Source organism: Geotrypetes seraphini, chromosome 7 (assembly GCF_902459505.1).
Source record: "Geotrypetes seraphini chromosome 7, aGeoSer1.1, whole genome shotgun sequence".
NCBI classification, from domain to species: Eukaryota; Metazoa; Chordata; class Amphibia; order Gymnophiona; family Dermophiidae; genus Geotrypetes; species Geotrypetes seraphini.
The window spans coordinates 66,518,607-66,537,826 of record NC_047090.1 but is presented as its reverse complement, the minus strand read 5'-3'; the positions used below and the strand labels follow the sequence as shown (position 1 = coordinate 66,537,826).

The following is a 19,220-nucleotide window of genomic DNA, read 5'->3' as shown; positions in this document are numbered from 1 at the left end:
GAATCTGTTTAGAATATTTCCATTCTCATATCAGTTGGAAGGTTGTTCCAGGTCTTGGTACTAAGTTAAGTAAAAAGCGAGTCGAACTCCTTTGGGAGATGGTATGAGTTGTTAAAGCGATTTCAATTTTCTGTTTGATGTTGACCAGGAATTGACAAATAAGTTTATGAGTGGCTCTACTCTTTTTGCATATAAAATTTGAACCATTATACATTATAGTTTCAGTATAAGCATTTGCATTAGTACAGAATAGTAAAGCTCTTGAAAGAAAAATCAGATTAGTCTTAGTCCTCTCATATTGTAGAAGGTGTTCTTCCTTAAATTGGATACTTGAAATATATATGATAGGGTGGAGTCGAGTATAACTCCAAGGACCTTGGACGTCTTGTTGATATCCAGTGTGAATCTTGAGGTTAGAGCTACAGTGGAAGGAACCATGTGTACAGCGTTATGAAACCATAGAACTTTGATTTTGTCTGTTTAGTTTGTGTTTGTTGGATGCGACCAGCTCTGTATTTTGTCTATTCCATTTGATATTATCAGAGTTGTGTCGTTAGTATCACGATTAATTGGGATGATTAGAAGAATCTGAATATGAGAATCTGCATTCATTATTGTTCAATTTGATATAGCCTAGTGAGCTCATGAAAAGGTTATAGAGGATTGGGGATAACGGTGGTCCTTGCAGTATGCCACAGAATGCTTGCCAGGTTTTTGAAAATGCTCCATCTTTGTAGACAAGATATTGTCTGTTTTGTAGGAAGTCTTTGAATCAGTTCAGGATGGCTCCTACGATGCCTATTTCATTGAATTTGGCTAGTAATAGTTGGTGGTCAAACATGTTGAAAGCAGCAGATATGTCAAATTGAAGGAGGATTGCCTGGTGGCCAACGCTCAAGTATTGCTTGATTTTGATGATAAAGTTCAATAAAAGAACCTCTGCTATGATTTGAGCAGGATCCAAATTGAGTGGGATGGAGGCAAGAGAGTGTTCTTCAACGAAGGTGGAGAGTTGTTTGCTGATGTGTTTTTTTCAGAAGTTTGGTTAGTATTGGAATTCCAGCTATAGGTCTATAATTTAAGAGGCTAGAAAGGTCAACATTTTGGGCTTTGGGGATCAGCATGAGGGCAATTTGCTCCATTTAGGATAATAGTTGGCCATGATGAAGAAGATTAAGAGTTTTGTTAGCCATTCTATCATGTGGTCAGGGGCTTCAGCAAGTAGACTGAGGTATTGGTCAAGTATGCTGTTGCTGGCTGACAGTTCTTTTTTCTGGAGAGTAGTAGTGGTTATTTAGGATAAAGGCAGGAAGGTGCTCCAGATTTGGTTTGCTGAGTTTTGATTCTGGAGGTTTATGATTTGGTTGGATAGATATATGGGCAGTGACAATTTTATTGACTTCTGATTATACTTTCTTAATCTTGTTTTTGAAGAAGTCTGCTAAGATCTGTACATTAGGTGGGAGTCAATGTCTGATTTACCTACAACCAAGGGTGAGGTCATGGTACGCATTACGTGGAATACATTTTTTATGTTAAAATTATTGCTTTCAATTTCAAGAATGTAATGCGGTTCTTTTTTTTTTGTCTCAGCAATATGGAATTTGAATTTTATACACATTAATTGGTGATACACATTAATTGATACACAGTAATTGGTGTGGGAGACTGCTCTTTTAGGGTGTCCGTGAACCAAGGCGAGGCCATGGCTGATTTTCTGTTTTTGCAACGTAATGGTACAACAAGGGATTGTTCTAATATGTTGTTCCAACTGTTGAGTGTAGCTATGAGGCTGGTTGTAATAGTATCTAGCATTTCAGAGGCTTTGTTCCAGAATTGGTTTGCGTTAATCTTGCTTCTTGTGGAAGCTGAAGGATAATAATAAGTGGTCTGATCAAAGGACTGTTGTCCAGTTAGTTTCTGTTATGAGCGTAGGGGGGGGGGGGGGGGGTGAAAATATGAGATCCAGGGTGTGACTTTTATTTGTAGGTCCTGATTACTTCAGGTCTAGTTGGTTGTCCAGCAAGAACAGTGGAAGTTGGTGGCCTTCGTGTTGTCCTGAGACTCAAGTGGAATATTTATGTCTACTAGGACAATAAATCTGGTATATTGAAAGGTTAAATTTGAGATAATTTCCTGTATTTTTGTGACAATGTTGGAATAGGGTCCTGGGGGGTTGGTAAATTAGGAACAATCCAATGCTGCTAGAGTGTATGCTTGATTTACCTTCTAACTTGCAGATCATATACTCTAGTTCCGGTTGTATTGCAGTCAGATAATGAGATGTGGATGCACGGAACAGGAATAGTTGTTTTTTCTATAGGGAATGATAGATCTAAGGGGATTCCTTGCAAATTGGTAGTGGTTTTATATGGTTGGGATTTGAGTTTTCTTTTATTAGCTGGTTTGTTGCCAGTAATTGTGGTATGGTTAAGAGAAATGGGATGGCATTTGCCCACCAGTAGCCAGCAATCCAAAAGGCCAAGTATGCTACACACTTATATCTACCACCTTGCAGTAGCTGGGGGAAAAAACAAAAGCAGTCCCCACAAACACCAACCTTTATATTACTGCACCTCAGCTCTAACTCCTAAGACATAGAAACATGATGGCAGATAAAGCCATTATCTCTTCTTCTATAGGACAGGGGTGTCAAAGTCCCTCCTCTAGGACTGCAATATAGTCGGGTTTTCAGGATTTTCCCAATGAATATGCATGAGATCTATTTGCATGCACTACTTTCATTGTATCTACTGGGAGACTGTTTCACGCATCTACCACCCTTTCTGTAAAAAAAAAAAAAAGTATTTCCTTAAATTACTCCTGAGCCTATCACCTTTTAACTTCATCCTAGGCCCTCTCATTCCAGAGCTTCCTTTCAAATGAAAGAGACTTGACTCATGCACATTTATATCATGTAGGTATTTAAATGTCTTTAAAACCCAAAATTTAACACGTCACTCACCAGCAGTTACCAATCTAAGATCTAACATTAAGATTTAAAACAGGTGGAGAAAAAGCCTCAAAACCTTATATCATGCAGCAATCTTTCATGATTTTAAGCTGACGTTCTTATTATCATTGGCAAAAAACTCAAACCCGTGAAGCAATGTTCAAAGATCAAAAGAAGGAAAAACCCACTATTGTGCACAGTAATAATTTTTAAATTTTTTAATCATTTTTATACTTTTAATCGTTTTATAAATAATTTATAAATTAAACTGAAAAGCTGAAAATACAGAAGCAAAAAAAAACTTAGCTCTGGCACCAGAGAACGATACTGGGAGACAACTGCCGGTATTGAAACAACTTCTTTTCTTCAACGGCGTTCCTCAGACTCACACAATAAGCTCACAAAATCCGTGGCAGAGCTAAAGGACTCCAACAAATGAATGTTAGTAAAACGAGTGCTTGTTGTCCTGATGTTGTGCTTTTATGCTTGCAAATTTAATGGTTCCTGATGAAGGATAATTCTCAGAAACTGAAGCTCAGTTGAACCCTTTATTTTGAAGCAGCCTTCCTTTCTTTGGCCACATGCAGTTCCTGTCGGGCTTATTTGTCCCGCCTTACTCTGGTAGTTTTGACATCTCGCACTGAGCTCTGATTGAGATAAGTGATTTTTTTCATGTTTGTGCAGTTCCTCTGTTTGACTGATTGTGTTGGGGCAGCTTTGGAGCTATTATTATTATTATTTTGAGTAACACTGGTGTCATTTCCCTTTTTTACACTATATCATTGATGATCAAACAATGAGGTTTCTATGATGGTGTGGTGTGTTGGGCAGGTGCCCTCACAAGGATTGCAATATTGAACGAGTTATCGTTTCATTTGATTTCACAATCCACACTGAGATCCTCATATCACATGAATTATTAATTTTCAGTTTTTTCTTGGTTGTTAGCTCCGACGCTGCTCCCCACACTCTGTCTCTCAGTGACACTATAGGAACGCCTTGCTAGCAGCTCAGATAACAAATCCAGGTGAGAATGATATATTGCTAGCTACTTAGGTATCTTTATTAGATAAAAGCTCAGGCAGAACTGATTTCTTCTTTTGGACTCCTATTCTAAGTTATTGCTTATGGTGATTCTCCATTAACTTTTTGTCCCCCTGATATCTGCCACAACTATCTCCATTCCACAGGGTCATTAGCAGGTATGAGAATTAGTGATGATAAAAATTGGTTCCAGGAGTGTTGGATGAAAAACAAAAACAAAAACCCCATGCTGTTTGAAACTTTGGTGCCAGCAAAATGGATATTCAAGTTACATGAATATGTAGAACCTATAGCAGTGCTTTTCCTCATAGAGCTAAAGGTAAATCTTTTTAGAGTCATAATTGTTAGGCATTTTTGTCTAACATTTTCCCCATTTTCTCCTGATTTCAGGTTCCCAGAGTGGCTAATGACTCTACTTGCGTTTCCCAGAGGCCAGAGCAGATCTGTTCAAACTGGGTTCAGCACACCAGTTTGCACCTGGCTAAAGCTCAAATACAAAAACAGAAAGAATAGGTGAGAATGATGTACTGCAACCTTTGTTTGCCCTTGTGATGAATTATATACATTTTCACAATACTAACATGTTTCACACTTTTTTTTCCTTCAGACAGGTGTAGTTATTGATGAGTTTTAGGCTCTCTTTTATAAAGGTTCGCTAAATCAACGCATGTGCTAACTGCTAACACGTCCATAGGATAACATGCACGCGTTAACATTTACCACGCACTTAAAGCGGTGCCGTTTAGTGCGCCATTAGTGTGTGCTAAATGTTAACTCTTGCATGTTATCCTATGTTCACGTCAGCAGTTAGCGCATGCGTTGATGTAGTGCACCTTTATAAAAGAGAGCCTAAAACTCACCAATAAACTCTTGATTTGTCTCAATCCAGCTTCCTTTTTCTTCAACCTGCCTTCTCCTACCAGAAGCAGATTATGGGACCTTAACAACCACAATAACAACTTGGACCTAGGAGTGGCTTACTCTGCATACCTGTCATTCATCTCATCGATATCAGTTGCCTGATATTACACTTGCATGCTGCTTTCCTGGACTGCGCAATACAAAATCTTATACCATTTTTCACCTTGTGCTTATTTACACTGAGTAGTAGCCGGGCAGTAGTGTTTCCTTAATAAGCACCACTTCAGCTACTTTGTCCCAATGACCTTTGTCTTATCTAGTGTTCCATGAGGCCCAGGCTGCAAAGGAGAGAAGTGGGGAGGCCCTTAGGGGGTGGCAAACAGGGTAGCTGGCATGTCTCCTGCCTCACAGCCTGCAATTAGCATATTTGAGAAAATGAGATTATATGAGAACTGGAGAAGATGAAAAGGTGCAACGAGATGCCTTAACTTGGTGAGCCAGAAATGGCTTCTTTCAGTCAGGGGAGAGGTTTCCTATCCTGACAGCTTGAGATATGCTTAACTGCAGCCATTACAGCATGCTTCCGGCGCTTCGCTATGGAGCCGCAAGCACGCCGTAACTACTGCCGTAACGACACCTAAGTGGAACAGTATAATCAAACCTGAATTGCTATGATTTTATGGCTCACTGTGTAGCACAGTGGTTAGAATGAAGGTTGGGGTGTGAGCCTGGTCCGGGTTTGACTCCCTCATGTACTTCAGCTAACACAATACTCATTTTAATAAAAAGTACAAGCTACAGACCAATCAAATCTAATTTTCATCTCAAACAGCACAACATTAGGAATACCAGAAGCAATTTATTCCAAAAGTGGAGTTTGCAATTGATAAAAACAGCAGTATTTGACTCCATGTCACATTTATTGAACCATACTTGAGATTCTGGCTTTTGGGACAATGAAAGCAGTGCTTTAAGCCATTGAGCTAACAGTCTTTTGTTTCAGCTAATTGTGATATGATAGCTAAGCAGATGATACCTTAGCATATCACTAAGCTATGATATGACAGGGGATTCAGAGAAACTGGAGTGAAAATTGATGTAGCTCAATGAGTAAAAGCTCTGTGCTGATCTTGCAGAGGTTGTGAGTTCAACTCCTGGCCCGTCTTTTACTTGTGGCATTGTACCTTGCAGGTGCACCTTGATAATCTCACAATGAGGTCAGCGTTGTGCAGCTGCACATCTCCCTTTCCAATGAACTAGAAGCCACATTCAGGTCTCTTCTGTGTTTTATTCTGTTTTTAAGCTTTGCCAAATGAAGTTATGGGCTTTCTTTGCTTTGAAGAATGAGCTAATTGGAGCAAAGTTTAGTGAGAAAGGAAGTGTTATTTGGAGTTTGAAACCTAAAGTAACATAGTAGATGACGGCAGATAAAGACCCGAATGGTCCATCCAGTCTGCCCAACCTGATTCAATTTAAACTTTAATTTTTTTCTTCTTAGCTATTTCTGGGCAAGAATCCAAAGCTTTACCCAAGTACTGTGCTTGGGTTCCAACTGCCGAAATCTCTGTTAAGACTTACTCCAGCCCATCAACACCCTCCCAGCCATTGAAGCCCTCCCCAGCCCATCCTCCACCAAACGGCCATATACAGACACAGATCGTGCAAGTCTACCCAGTACTGGCCTTAGTTCAATATTTAATATTATTTTCTGATTCTAAATCCTCTCTGTTCATCCCACGCTTCTTTGAACTCAGTCACAGTTTTACTCTCCACCACCTCTCTCGGGAGCGCATTCCAGGCATCCACTACCCTCTCCGTAAAGTAGAATTTCCTAACATTGCCCCTGAATCTACCACCCCTCAACCTCAAATTATGTCCTCTGGTTTTACCATTTTCCTTTCTCTGGAAAAGATTTTGTTCTACTTTAATACCCTTCAAGTATTTGAACATCTGAATCATATCTCACCTGTCTCTCCTTTCCTGTAGGGTATACATATTCAGGGCTTCCAGTCTCTCCTCATACGTCTTCTGGCGCAAGCCTCCTATCATTTTCGTCGCCCTCCTCTGGACCGCCTCAAGCCTTCTTATGTCCTTCGCCAGATACGGTCTCCAAAATTGAACACAATACTCCAAGTGGGGCCTTACCAATGACCTGTTCAGGGGCATCAATACCTTCTTCCTTCTACTGACTACGCCTCTCTTTATACAGCCCAGCATCCTTCTGGCAGCAGCCACTGCCTTGTCACACTGTTTTTTCAATTAGCTAGTAACATGGCTTCTTTAGGCAGTTTTAAATTCAATATGCTTGTATGGATGTGTCCTGTTTATGTGGTAACTGAATCACAGAATAAAATGCCTGAACTGTATTTAGAAGATCACTTTGGAAACATCCAAAATCTGACAAAACTCCATTCAAAAAATGTCTATCAGACTCAAACAAAGCTCAATGGGAGACCAACAGGGCAGCCTAAATAGCATCTATCCTACTAACATCTTTCTGAAGCATAAACCACATCTAGCTAAAGCCCAAACAACGCTCAAACAGCTATTGTTTACACTGCTTGAAGGAGCTCATTTTACAATTGCTATACATCTGTCTATGTGGCACATTGGTTAAAGTAACAGCCTTCTACACTGCTGTTTCCAATTCAACTCCCAGTCAGTCAATACCTCTCACTGAAAATTAAATATAAATATCCTTTTCAAGATGGCATACTGTGTTACTTTTTTGTTTTTATTCTGTTAAAGCTTACAATCCTGACATAATGAAGAAAAAGAATATGACAGGGTAGTAAGATCAAGCTTGTGTTGTCTCCTGGCATCTATCCTAGCAGAATTAACTGCCTATATGGAACATTATAATAAAACCAAAATTGCTATGATTTTATGGCTCGTTGTCTAGCACAGCGGATTAGAATGAAGGTTAGTGTGTTAGCATGTCACATTTTTTTCAAGATTCACTCTGATGTTCCCAGTTCAAGTCCCACTGAAAATAATATAGTATAAATATCCTTTTAAAGAGAATATACTGTGTTTTTATTATCCTTTTAAAGATGGTATACTATGTTTATATTATGTTAAAGCTTACAATCCGCAGATGTCAAAACCACGCCTAAAGTTAGGCGCAGTTTTCAGAATCGGGGCCTAAGTATACAGGTTGTGCCCTGGAAATTCAAAATGGTGAGACAAGTAGATTGGAGATGAACCTGTTATGGTTTTGAAGCAAAGGCAAGCAAACTTAAAGATGACCGGCAGCCAGTGTAGTTTTTTGTAATATGAGCTTACATGACCCAATTTCTTGAGGCCAAAGATGAGACGGACTGCAGCGTTCTGGACAATTCTCAGTCGTTTGATGGTTTTCTTAAGAGATCCCAAGTATATGATATTGCAATAGTCTAGGGTACTTAAGATTAAAGATTGAACCAGCAGTCGAAAAGAGAGGAAATCAAAGTAGTGTTTAATGGTACAAAGTTTTCATAAGGTGAAAAAACATTTTTTAACCTGAGCATTGGTATGATTTTCAAAAGTCAGGCTTCGGTCCAATATGACACCAATAGCCTCTTTTACAAAGCCGCGCTAGCAGCTGCCACATGGCAACAGCCCCGAAGCCCTTTAAATCTCTATGGGCTTCGGGGCTGTTAGCGCAGCGCAGCCACTAGAGCGGCTTTGTAAAAGAGGCCGCAAGGATTTTGATTATAGAGTTAATTGGGTAGTCTGACCCATTTAATCTCAGAGAGGTGCTTGTGATCTTGTTATTGGGACTTGCTAAAAAAAACTTAGTTTTTTCCAAATTCAGTTTTAAATTGTGTAGTCCATTGTTTTACCTTGGTAAGGACAGATGAAATTAATTGTTTTGTCTCTTGGGTCAGTGAGGTTATAGGAATAATTTTTGTGATGTCATCCGCATATCTATATGATTTCAATTTTAAATCGGATAGTATATTTCCCAATGATGGAACAATAATAGTTATTAATACAGTTTTAAAAATGGCGTTTAGAATCCAAAAGTAGAGTAAAATAACTCAGCATAGGGAAAAACCCTTTTATAAACTTTCATAGAATCAATCATTGCACCATCTTGTTAGAATAAATGATTTTTAAATAACTTCATAGATTCATAAGTAATTCTTAAATCTCCATAATGTGAAAATAAAGTCCAAAGTCCAAAGTTTTGTGAAAAGCTAATATAATTAAACAGATTTAGTTTCAATGGCTCTGCAGCGGTGACCCAGCGGGGTTCTGACGCGTTTCGCCGTCCTGGCTTCCTCAGAGAACCCGCTAATGCTGTGTGTGACCTTAAAAAATAAATCCTTCTTTAATAAGAAACAACAAGAAAGATACATAGTAACATTTTACAAAGAGAACTTTTAACAAAGAAATCTTTTAACCAAACACTCACAGACTTGTCAGTTGGGTACCTAATTCAAAAAGGAAAAGAAACTTCCTCGTGTTCTATGACATGAATGCTCTGCTGAGCACCCTGTACTTATGAAGTGTGAGGCTGTCTATCATCTGTGAAGAAACGCCCACCATTCTACTTCACGGTTTAACCCAGCAGGGGTGACTGTCTTCCAATGGTAAATCCATCTCTGCTCTCTTTTCCACAACCAAGCTTGGACATTTCCTCCTCTCTTTAGCTGAGCCACTTCTAGTACTATGAACTGAAGATCAGAAAGCTGATGTGAAGCAGTGTGCCAATGCTGCACTAATGGAGCCTTTAAATCGTTCCTCCTAATTTTGCTCAAATGTTCCGTAATCCGAACTTTGATACTTCTAGTGGTGTGGCCAATGTAAAGTAAATTACATGGGCATATAATCATATACACCACTTTCTGTGTATTGCAGTTTGTATGTTGTTGGAGGATATGCTTTTTAGGCAAAATAGGGTGATTGATGCATGTTGTAACTAACGCATGGGAGCAAATAGTGCAGTGTCCACACATAAAATGGCCTTTAAGATGTTGGGGAGTGCTAGTGTGGTGACTAATATATTGGGAAGTGGTGAGATGGTCACGTAGATTTCTGCCTCTAGAAAAAGCAAACATAGGGGGTTGGGCGAGACTTTTATGAACCTGGAGGATATGCCAATGAGATTTGATTATTTTTTTAATCCTAAACGCTTTGTATGAGTGAGGAAGTGTGCACACCATGCGGGCTTCTGCAGGAGATTGAGTTTGCTGAAGGAGGTAAGTTCTGTGTGCATATAGAGCTCTTTTATAGGCTTTCTTGATGGTACCATAAGGGTACCCCCTATCAGAAAAACGTTGCCACATGTCCATAGAGCGCGTCTTATACTCATCTTTATTGCTACACAAGCGTCTAAGTCTCAAAAACTGCCCTACAGGTAAGTTGTCTCTTAAATGGCGTGGGTGGTAACTGGCATAGTGCAACAAATTATTTCGATCGGTAGCTTTTCGGAAAATAGTAGTTTCAAAATGATCATGACATAAACTGATTTGAATATCAAGAAATGCAATCTGTGTGTACGAGTAAGAGGCTGTAAATTGTAAATGTACATTGTAAACATTAAGCCATTGCAAAAAAGAATGAAAAGTCTCAAGAGTATTTGTCCATACTAAAAAAATGTTCCCACCCCGCTTCGCTTCCACCATCGTTTTCTCCAGGAACTGGCTGGGGAACTGGACTATACTGCTTTGGCAAGTTCCTGGACTCTGGACTTACAAGTGACAGTGTCAGCATCCATGTTAAAGCGGAGTTTTAAATTGGGATCCACTGTCTTGGTCGCAGCAGTGGAGAGGGAGCGCTATTACAAGTTCCTGGTTCGAGCTTACTTTGCCCCTGTGCGAGCTTATAGAACACATCTCAGCTCTACCGCGAGCTGTCCTAAATGTGCTGCTCCTAGGGCAACCCTTGGGCACATGTTTTGGTTATGTCCTGGTATTCGGGCCTATTGGCGACGCATAGGCCTTTTGATTCAGTCCCTTTGGAACTGCTCCTGGAGGCCTACAGCGACTTTTCTTTTCACTTTGAAGTTCTCTCTGGTTCCGGTTAAACCTGGTGTGACCGCTTTTGTTCAAAGGGCCATCCTTGTAGATATAAAGACTATTTTACAATGTTGGTTGACTCCACAGACGCCTACTGTCTCTCATTGGCGGACTCATATGTTCCATTTGGTGGGATAAGAACGACAGGCCATTCCAGACTTGAACTCTAAACAGAGTATCTTATTTCTTCGTTGTTGGAGGCCTTTCTGTTCTACTTTGACACCTACAGCGAAGGCTCGTTTACTAGATTTATTACTCACATGCTTGTTTAGTGGAGTGGCTGTTCCCGGGGATGGGGGGGGAGGGTAAGGTTGGTGGGGGTTTTTGTACATTTTATATGGCCTGTTTTGTATATTTGCATACTAGTGGTTTATTGAAAATTTTAATAAAACAGATTTAAACATATATATATATATATATATATATATATATATATATATATATATATATATATACATATACACACTCATATATCAAATTGATTACAAGTTCAAAGAAATTTAATCATGTCACTCCCCTCCTTAATAACAAACACTGGCTCCCTATAACCCATAGTATTATCTACAAAATTATTCTGGTTTTCAAAATCAGGAATATTGGCCTTCCTGGTTCATTTTCTTACACCTTACTCCTCCTCCAGAACCCTTTGTTCATCCCAACAAAATCTCCTGGTTATTCCTTCTTTCAGGCGGATAAAATCTTATAGAATATTATGTAGAATGTTATGTAGTGTCATAGGCTCTCAGTTGTTGGTCCCTCTCTTTGGAATGCATTTCCCTCACACCTACTCCAGCTCGACTCCTTACAGATTTTTCAGTCACAATTTAAAAAACATTCTGCTTTACAGATGCAGTTGCCTAGTCACATGATGTTCCTTCCCCCCCCCCCCCCCCCGAGTCCTTTTGGATATGATTACTGCCTCTTACCCTACTGATTCACTGTCCCCTCTCATCTGTCCTATCATATTCTGTAGTTCACTATATTACGTGACTCCCTTTTCTTTTCCCCTCATCCTTCCTCTGCTATATTTCCACCCACTGCTCTCTGTACCCTTTTTATAGATTTGTATACTGCCCTGGTAGCTCTCCCGATCAATGGTATAGGGAAGTTCTAAATAAACCTGGAAACTTGCTAACTGCACAAAATTGCACACACAAGTTAGTGTCAGTTATGCCACTTGTTGGCTATAATTGGTGTTAACTAGTGCTAAATGGGATTAATCATTGGTTACGCACATAACGGCCCTTAGATGGGATTCTGTGGATTGTGTATGCAAAATCCATAGCGTGCAACTGTAAGGAAGCCCATTAATTCTCCCTGAAGGACCTGCACTGCCACTACATCCTGAAAAACTCCTGAAACCCCCCCCCCCCCCCCCCGTCCCTTTGTATTACAACATATTTTTCCCTTTTTCCCCTTGAGCATGGAATGTTGCTACTGGTTTTTGCCAGTTCGCGACCTTAGAATTACATGGTTCTAACTGTACCGAAAGTCCCATGCATAGACTAATTTCTGTACATAGAACCATGTAATTTCCTATGAAATGAAGGAACAGTTAAGTTGCAAGAAATCCTTGTGAGTGTTGCAAGATCTACATGTCAGATAGAACCCGGAAGTCATCGGAGTTAAAATACTGAAAATTGTTACTTAGAACCCTGTAATTCTAAGGTCATGAGATACTAGTGACCTGGACTGGCCACCATGAGGATGGGCTACTGGACTAGATAGACCATTGGTCTCACCCAGTAAGGCTATTCTTATTTCTCAACCGTCGTGTATCCCTCCATTATCACCCTTAGAAACACGCTTGGGGGCCATACCTACTAACTAAAAATACCCACCAAGTAACCACATAAAACCTCTTAAAACCAAATAAACTACAAGAACTCAAAAGAGCCATAGAACACAATCCTCAACAAAAAAAAAATCAAAAAGCACTCATTCACTCCCAGGACACCTTGCTTCGCAGGACCTTACAGCCAAGTGTGCAGCGCATCTAGGCCCACAAACCAACACTGTAGACTGCCCAGAAACAGGAGTCGTTGACCCCCCCCCTTTACAAAGCCACTAACCTATGTAGTCAAATTACTGGCTCACAGTTCCCTCCAGACACTGCCAGGCCACCGACACCCTGGCCCACAAAGTTCAACATGGCAGCGACAAACAACCGGCACATGCAGTACAGTAGTGGCTGCCATAAGCTGCAATGCGAGCACCACCATAACTGCGCCATACCTCCCATACCAAGCCTGCTCAAACATTCAGCGCGGTAAGTCAAAAAATTAAATCTTAATCACTTGACTGCCTCAGCCCTCGCCACACAGCTTCGACACCACTCTCCCTCCAAAAAACAATGTTTCTGCCCGCCAAAATTCCCACAACATATCCCAACTCGCTTTAGCCAAGCAACCCCCCACCCATCATTACCTTCCAATACTCTCACCCAGTCAGCCAATCACCCACCTCTCTAGTCCCATCACAGTCCAAATTCCCTCCCCATCCCCACCCTCCCCCATCCTTTAATCTAACATCAGCCAGGCTAGTTTTGGATGATATTTGCTCCCAACTCAATGCTGCGAGCTCTTTTATTGTTATATAAATTAAACCCCGTAAATGCTAACAGTATTGCTTTTACAAACATGCTGTCTGGAATCTATAGAGGCAAAATATGTTGGTGCATGACATACACAGTTTTAATTTACGTTCATGGCATTAATAACCCATCCACTCTCAACTGTATTCCAGTCAGGTTTTCAGGATTTCCCCCAATGAATATGCATTGAAAGCAGTGCATGCAAATAGATCTCGTGCATATTCAATGGGGAAATCCTGAAAACCCAACTGGAATACAGCTCTCGAGGACCGGAGTTCCCTACCCCTGCTCTAGAGGAACGACAATATATAAGGTTATTTTCATCGACATTTAAAACTACTTCAGGAAATATGACTGTGAAATGTGACGACAGTTTTCAAAATATATTTATTTTGATAAGGCTTTGAGCAATGCTGTTAAACCTTACCAGGGTTGCATATTTAAATTCAACCTGGTGTTGTTTTGTAAGCTACTTAAATATCTGGTTTCTTTGGATGAAATTTCCCACAAAACTTTAGGGTTTTTTTTTAAAACTGAGCACCTTAGATGGTCGAGTAAAATATTCAAGTACATTAACAAATTTGCAACAATAGAGTCTTAGAATCAGTTTATGCAAAATCTGCACTCCTAATTAACCTGTGGAATCAGCTATTTTATTGGAAGGTTCTTCATCACACTAATTACAGCGCCTTAAGATCTGGAAAAAACTAATTAACATATTGTTTGGCTATTGCAAATAAACAAAGCAATTATATTTAAATTTTAAACAAATCATCCCCAGAATGTTATATGGTTCTGTATGATGGCAAGTAGATATCCTAAGTACATAATCACAAACTGACAAGCTCACCTTGAAGCCTTAGTATCTTTTAGATTAAAGCTTATATCTAAATATGATTGATAACTTATGAACTATAAATAAGGTAGTGTGGCAATATAGACTTGCATCGCCAGGATTAAACAGGAATGTCCATTGTTTACTACTATAACAATAAAAATATTTAACAAAAAAGTATATCTAAATACAGAAAACAATAAAACGAACAGAAAATCACAACAACCTTTGTTCATAAAAGAGAAAAAGAAAAGCATTTATTTAACATGTAGACTTCAGACCCAAGTAGCCTGATCGAGAGGATTCTCAGATTTTCATCCGAGTTTTTCTTGCAATTATCCGCGTAAAAGAGCCGAAAAAATTTTAACATATAAGCTCAACTGGAAACATTTCCAACTACGGGTCGTTCATAAAAGACCGAAAGACTTAAAACCTCGTCTTCAACAACACACTTGCAAGGTAGTTCGCAGCCACATTTAAAAGAAAACACGCTTTTCAGTCTCGAAACCATTCCCATTTTCAGGCGCTTGAACTTTGCGCTTTCAACGGCAGCCGTGCATCATATAACGCCCTTTCTACCCGGGAGAGATCCGGGGCTTCGCTCTTACCATGCGCTCCGCCGTAACCTGTTGCGTTTGTGGCCGCCTACAACGGCGCCCGGAGCCCTTACCAGCCAATAAAAAAAGAGTCATATTTCCAACAAACGCTTTAAAAATCAGTCGTTCTTTTACATTATCTTTGCTATTACATTTCCTAAACCACCGCTCTATTTACAAGGCAAACCAAGAACCCGATATGAGCTACATAAAACGTTTTGACAGCAATCAAGTGGCAACAAGGCAAGCACATCTTCACACGAGGAAACAAACGTTTCGCGCCTCATAAATGTTAACATTTTCCTTTTCTAGAAATTGCCATTCAGCCCTTTTGTCTAGAACTTAGCGGAAAGCGCCGCTTACTTTTTTTTTTTTTTCGTTTGTTTCGTTAACTTTCACCTGATGTAAAAACAGACCCGAGCAGTCACCGGGAATTTTTATGAACCCTCAAACCACAGGAAAAGTTTCAACTTTTGCAAACGCCCACAGAGCCTGCCACGCTCTCACTAGCTCTGCGAGAAAGTAGGTGGCGAGGGAGAGCATTGGACACGTACCTGTATTGACTCCGCTTTGCCTGGTCCTCTCCAAAGGAAAGATGCCGGTGCATTTGTCCCTCTCCACCTGCCCTCCTAAGCAGAGCTCGGAGACGATCTGCAACGCCTTTTGGCACAGGCTGACGCTGTCCTGCTTATGCAAACTCATTGTCTTGGCTCTTGCTCGCCTAAACCATGGTGTTCTGGAGAGCGTAGAGCGGCAGAAGAAGCAACAGTATAACGAGCATCTATGCATGCATGTGGGTGCGTACGCGCGCGTTGAAAAAAAAAAAGAACCGAGATCCGCGCGCGGCGCAGCCCGGCTGCGAACAGGTGTCTGACTGATTGTGCTCGCTGGGAAGCCAAGCGGTCGAGCAGAGCCCTCTTTAGTTACACAGTTGTTCGGGGAAGTTGCAATAAGCTCCACATTTGTATTGGTTGCTGACGTGGACTGTAAAGGTTCCAACTATTGGTTGCTGCAGTAAATTATGCACCGATGTCACCTATCAGGTGGGGTCTCGGGCAGGCAGAGCCCTCGAAAGTAGGAGGGAGCACGAAACTTTGAAGCTAGAAGAGCGTTAATTCAGATAGTTTGACAGATTCAACTTTCTGGTTTAATTGCACGCTCTTTTCTAGTCTTTTGAGTATTCTAGTTCAGCTATGGCATGTATCCCCCCTCTCCCAGTGTTGCCCTTATTTCTCTTTTCCCAGTGTAACAGAAGTTGGAAACAAAACTGTTCTAGAAAAGGGGCCAAGACTACAGTATCTTGTCTCTGCCCCTCAATCTAGGAGCAAAATAACTTCCTGAAATTAAAAAAAAGAGAGAGAGAGAGATGAAACTTGGCATGTGGGAAAAACTGGTAAAAAGGCACATCAAGTATTTTTTTAAAAAGACCAGGTAGGAGAGGAAAAAATTCTCCCTGCCCAAAATAAAGTGGTCAAAAGCAATTCTATGAGAGAAGGGGTTCCTGTTTCTGTATCATAGCAACTGGCATACAGTGAAAATTACTCCTTTCAAATTGCTACTCCCTGTTCTCTGCTCACTCAATCACACAAACCAATGGGTTCAGCGGTATAGCAAGGGAAAGAGGCACCTGGGGGCGATGATGCCCAGCATCATCACCCTGTGAACCTCTGCACTCTTCTCCACTGCACCCTCTCCCTCCCTGCATACCTCTTCAAAAATCTTCGCTGGCGGCCAGCAGCACCTCCTACCTGCTACTCTTGCTGGCCTCTGACATCTATTCATGGTCCCATGGCAGAACTGAGGTCGGTGCAAACAGCAGGTGGGAGATGCTGCTGGCAAAGATTTGAAGAGCTGGGTGGATGAAGAAGAGAGGTGCTGGCGTCCCTGCACGGTAGTCCACCACCCTGCCCTATGTCAGTGAGTGGGGTAGGCACAAATTACATTACGGATTTCTATTCCGCCTATACCTTGCAGTTCAAGGCGGATTACAAAAGAATTGACTGGACATTTCCAGAGATGTAAACATTTCAGAGGAGATTACTGGACATTTTCCAGTGAGGATGCAATTTTTTTTTTTTGGGTAACTGGAATTTTCTGGATGAAGGTGAGAGGTTGGTGAAGTGAGCTGGTGGTAGGTAAGGGGGTTAGGATTTTTGGATGAATTTTTTGAAGAGCAGGGTTTTGATTTCTTTGCGGAACGTTTTGAAGTCGTCCGATGTTGTCAGCAGGTTGGTGACGGATTGGTTGAGTTTTGCTGCTTGAGTTGCCAGAAGGTTGTCGAACATTTTCTTGCGATGTGTGCCCTTGAAAGGGGGGAAGGTGAAAGGGTTAGGGGTTCTTCTGTGTCTTTTTGAGGAGATCTGGTTTAAGCGGTTGGTTAGGTAGGATGGGGAAGAGCCGTGTAATGCTTTGAATAATAGGCAGTAGAATTTGAATTAAATTCGTGCTTGTATGGGTAGCCAGTGGGAGTCTAAGAAGGCAGCTGTTATGTGATCATATTTTCTAAGTGAGTAGATTAGTCTGAGGGCGGTGTTTTGTATGGTCTGGAGTTGTTTTATCATAAAGGCTGGACAAGGGAGATATAGGGAGTTGCAATAGTCCAGTAGACCTAGTACTAAGGATTGTACTATTAGTCTGAATTGTGTTTGGTTGAAGAATTTTCTGATTTTGCGTAGGTTTCTCATGGTTAGGAAGGCTTTCTGTGTCGTCTTGTTGATTTGGGAGTGCATTGTGCAACATCTGTCTATGGTAACTCCTAGTAGTTTTAGTTCGAGTTGTATTGGGTATTTGGTGTTTTTGATTATCAGTTCTGTGATGGTAGGGGTTTTGGCCTTTTCAAGCAGGAGGAATTTTGTTTTTTCTGGGTTTAGTTTTAGTTTGTGATCCATCATCCATTTTTCTACTGTATCTAAGGTTGTTTCCAGCTTTTCTGTGGTGGTGGGCTCTAAAGGGTCGAAGGGGAGGAGTATGGTGATGTCGTCTGCGTAGCTGAAGGATGTGACTTTTAGTTTATCTAAGGTGGCTCCTAAGGAGGAGATAAAGAGGTTGAAGAGTGTAGGTGAGAGAGGTGATCCTTGTGGTACTCCGCAGGGGTTTGCCCATGGCTCTGATTTGGTATCGTTGTATTTTACCCTATAGGTTCTTGATTTGAGGAACCCTTGTAACAAATGGACTATGACTCAAAAATATACGTTCTGCTGTATAAGTGCTGCCGGGAACACCATTCAGACATACAAAACTGAAATAATAGAAACTTATAATAAAGTGCAAAATGGAGAAAAACAGACCTAAATAACCTGGCTCATGAACTCACATGTCCACTAAAGCCCATCTCATCATGGGTCATACAAATCTCCACATACATCAAAATCAAAAAATCATTCATACTTAAACTTATATCTCTTCAATATGTCTCTTCTTAAGTGACAGTCCTCACCACCAAGCTTATGAAGAGAGGTGGCAACAGTAGTGAATACACAAATGCAGAAAATAATGGGTATACATTGAAGGAACTAAGGCCAGTATTGGGCAGGCTTGCACAGTCTGTGTTCCGTATATGGACATTCAGTTGAGGACGGGTTGGGGAGGACTTTGATGGCTGGAATGGTTAAGATGGGCTGGAGTGAGCTTTGATGGAGACTCCAGTAGATGGAACCTAAGCACACTACCAGGCAAGGCTCTGGGTTTCTGGCCCAGAAATATCTAAGAAAAAGGACCATTTAAATTAAATTAATTTATGGAGCATGTATGATTGGGCAGACTGGATAGATGATTCAGGTCTTTATTTGTCGTCATTTACTATATTTTTACTATGTTGAAAGTAAAAAAGTGATTTCAGCAATTTTTCATAAACAATGTCTCAGCATAAAGGTTTTTTACTTATCTCAACTGCTGTTTCCCATGTCCTTTACGTAAATAGATATAAATCACCACCAACTGGACTCGAGTCTTCGCAGTGCTACCACCAATAAAGTGAGGTTTGAACTTTTTGCCCGTAGCTGAGTTATTGACATCTTATCCTCAAGACTCCTCCATTCTACAATGTTAAGACATCAAGCACACAACTTTAGTGACTCACACATTTCTAGAACTGAAAACCAGTCTAATCTGCATTTGTGGCAACCTTAAAGAGAATTTTGGTTTACTTTGTATGACAGCAGCACAGCTACCTAAGATGTCAGAGACATGCCTCTAATGCAAAGATGTCATAGGCTAATCTACAAAGAGTCTCTGTTCATTGCTATACAAACAAATAGGGAATGACAGAGCCCAATTGTCTTACTGATATATTGGAAAAGGATGATAGACAAGTGAAGAATGCAGCTACATAAGG

General features: G+C 40.6%; 1 protein-coding gene across 1 annotated transcript in view; it reads right to left on the bottom strand.

Moving 5' to 3' along the window:
* Nucleotides 1-15,848, bottom strand: part of SYT10 (synaptotagmin 10) — a 229,693-nt gene extending 213,845 nt beyond the window's left edge. The window contains exon 1 of the mRNA XM_033952384.1: nucleotides 15,442-15,848. Within this exon, the coding sequence (XP_033808275.1) occupies nucleotides 15,442-15,676 (235 nt within the window). The 5' untranslated portion in view covers nucleotides 15,677-15,848. The remainder of the gene's footprint in view (nucleotides 1-15,441) is intronic.
* Nucleotides 15,849-19,220: the final 3,372 nt, after the last annotated feature.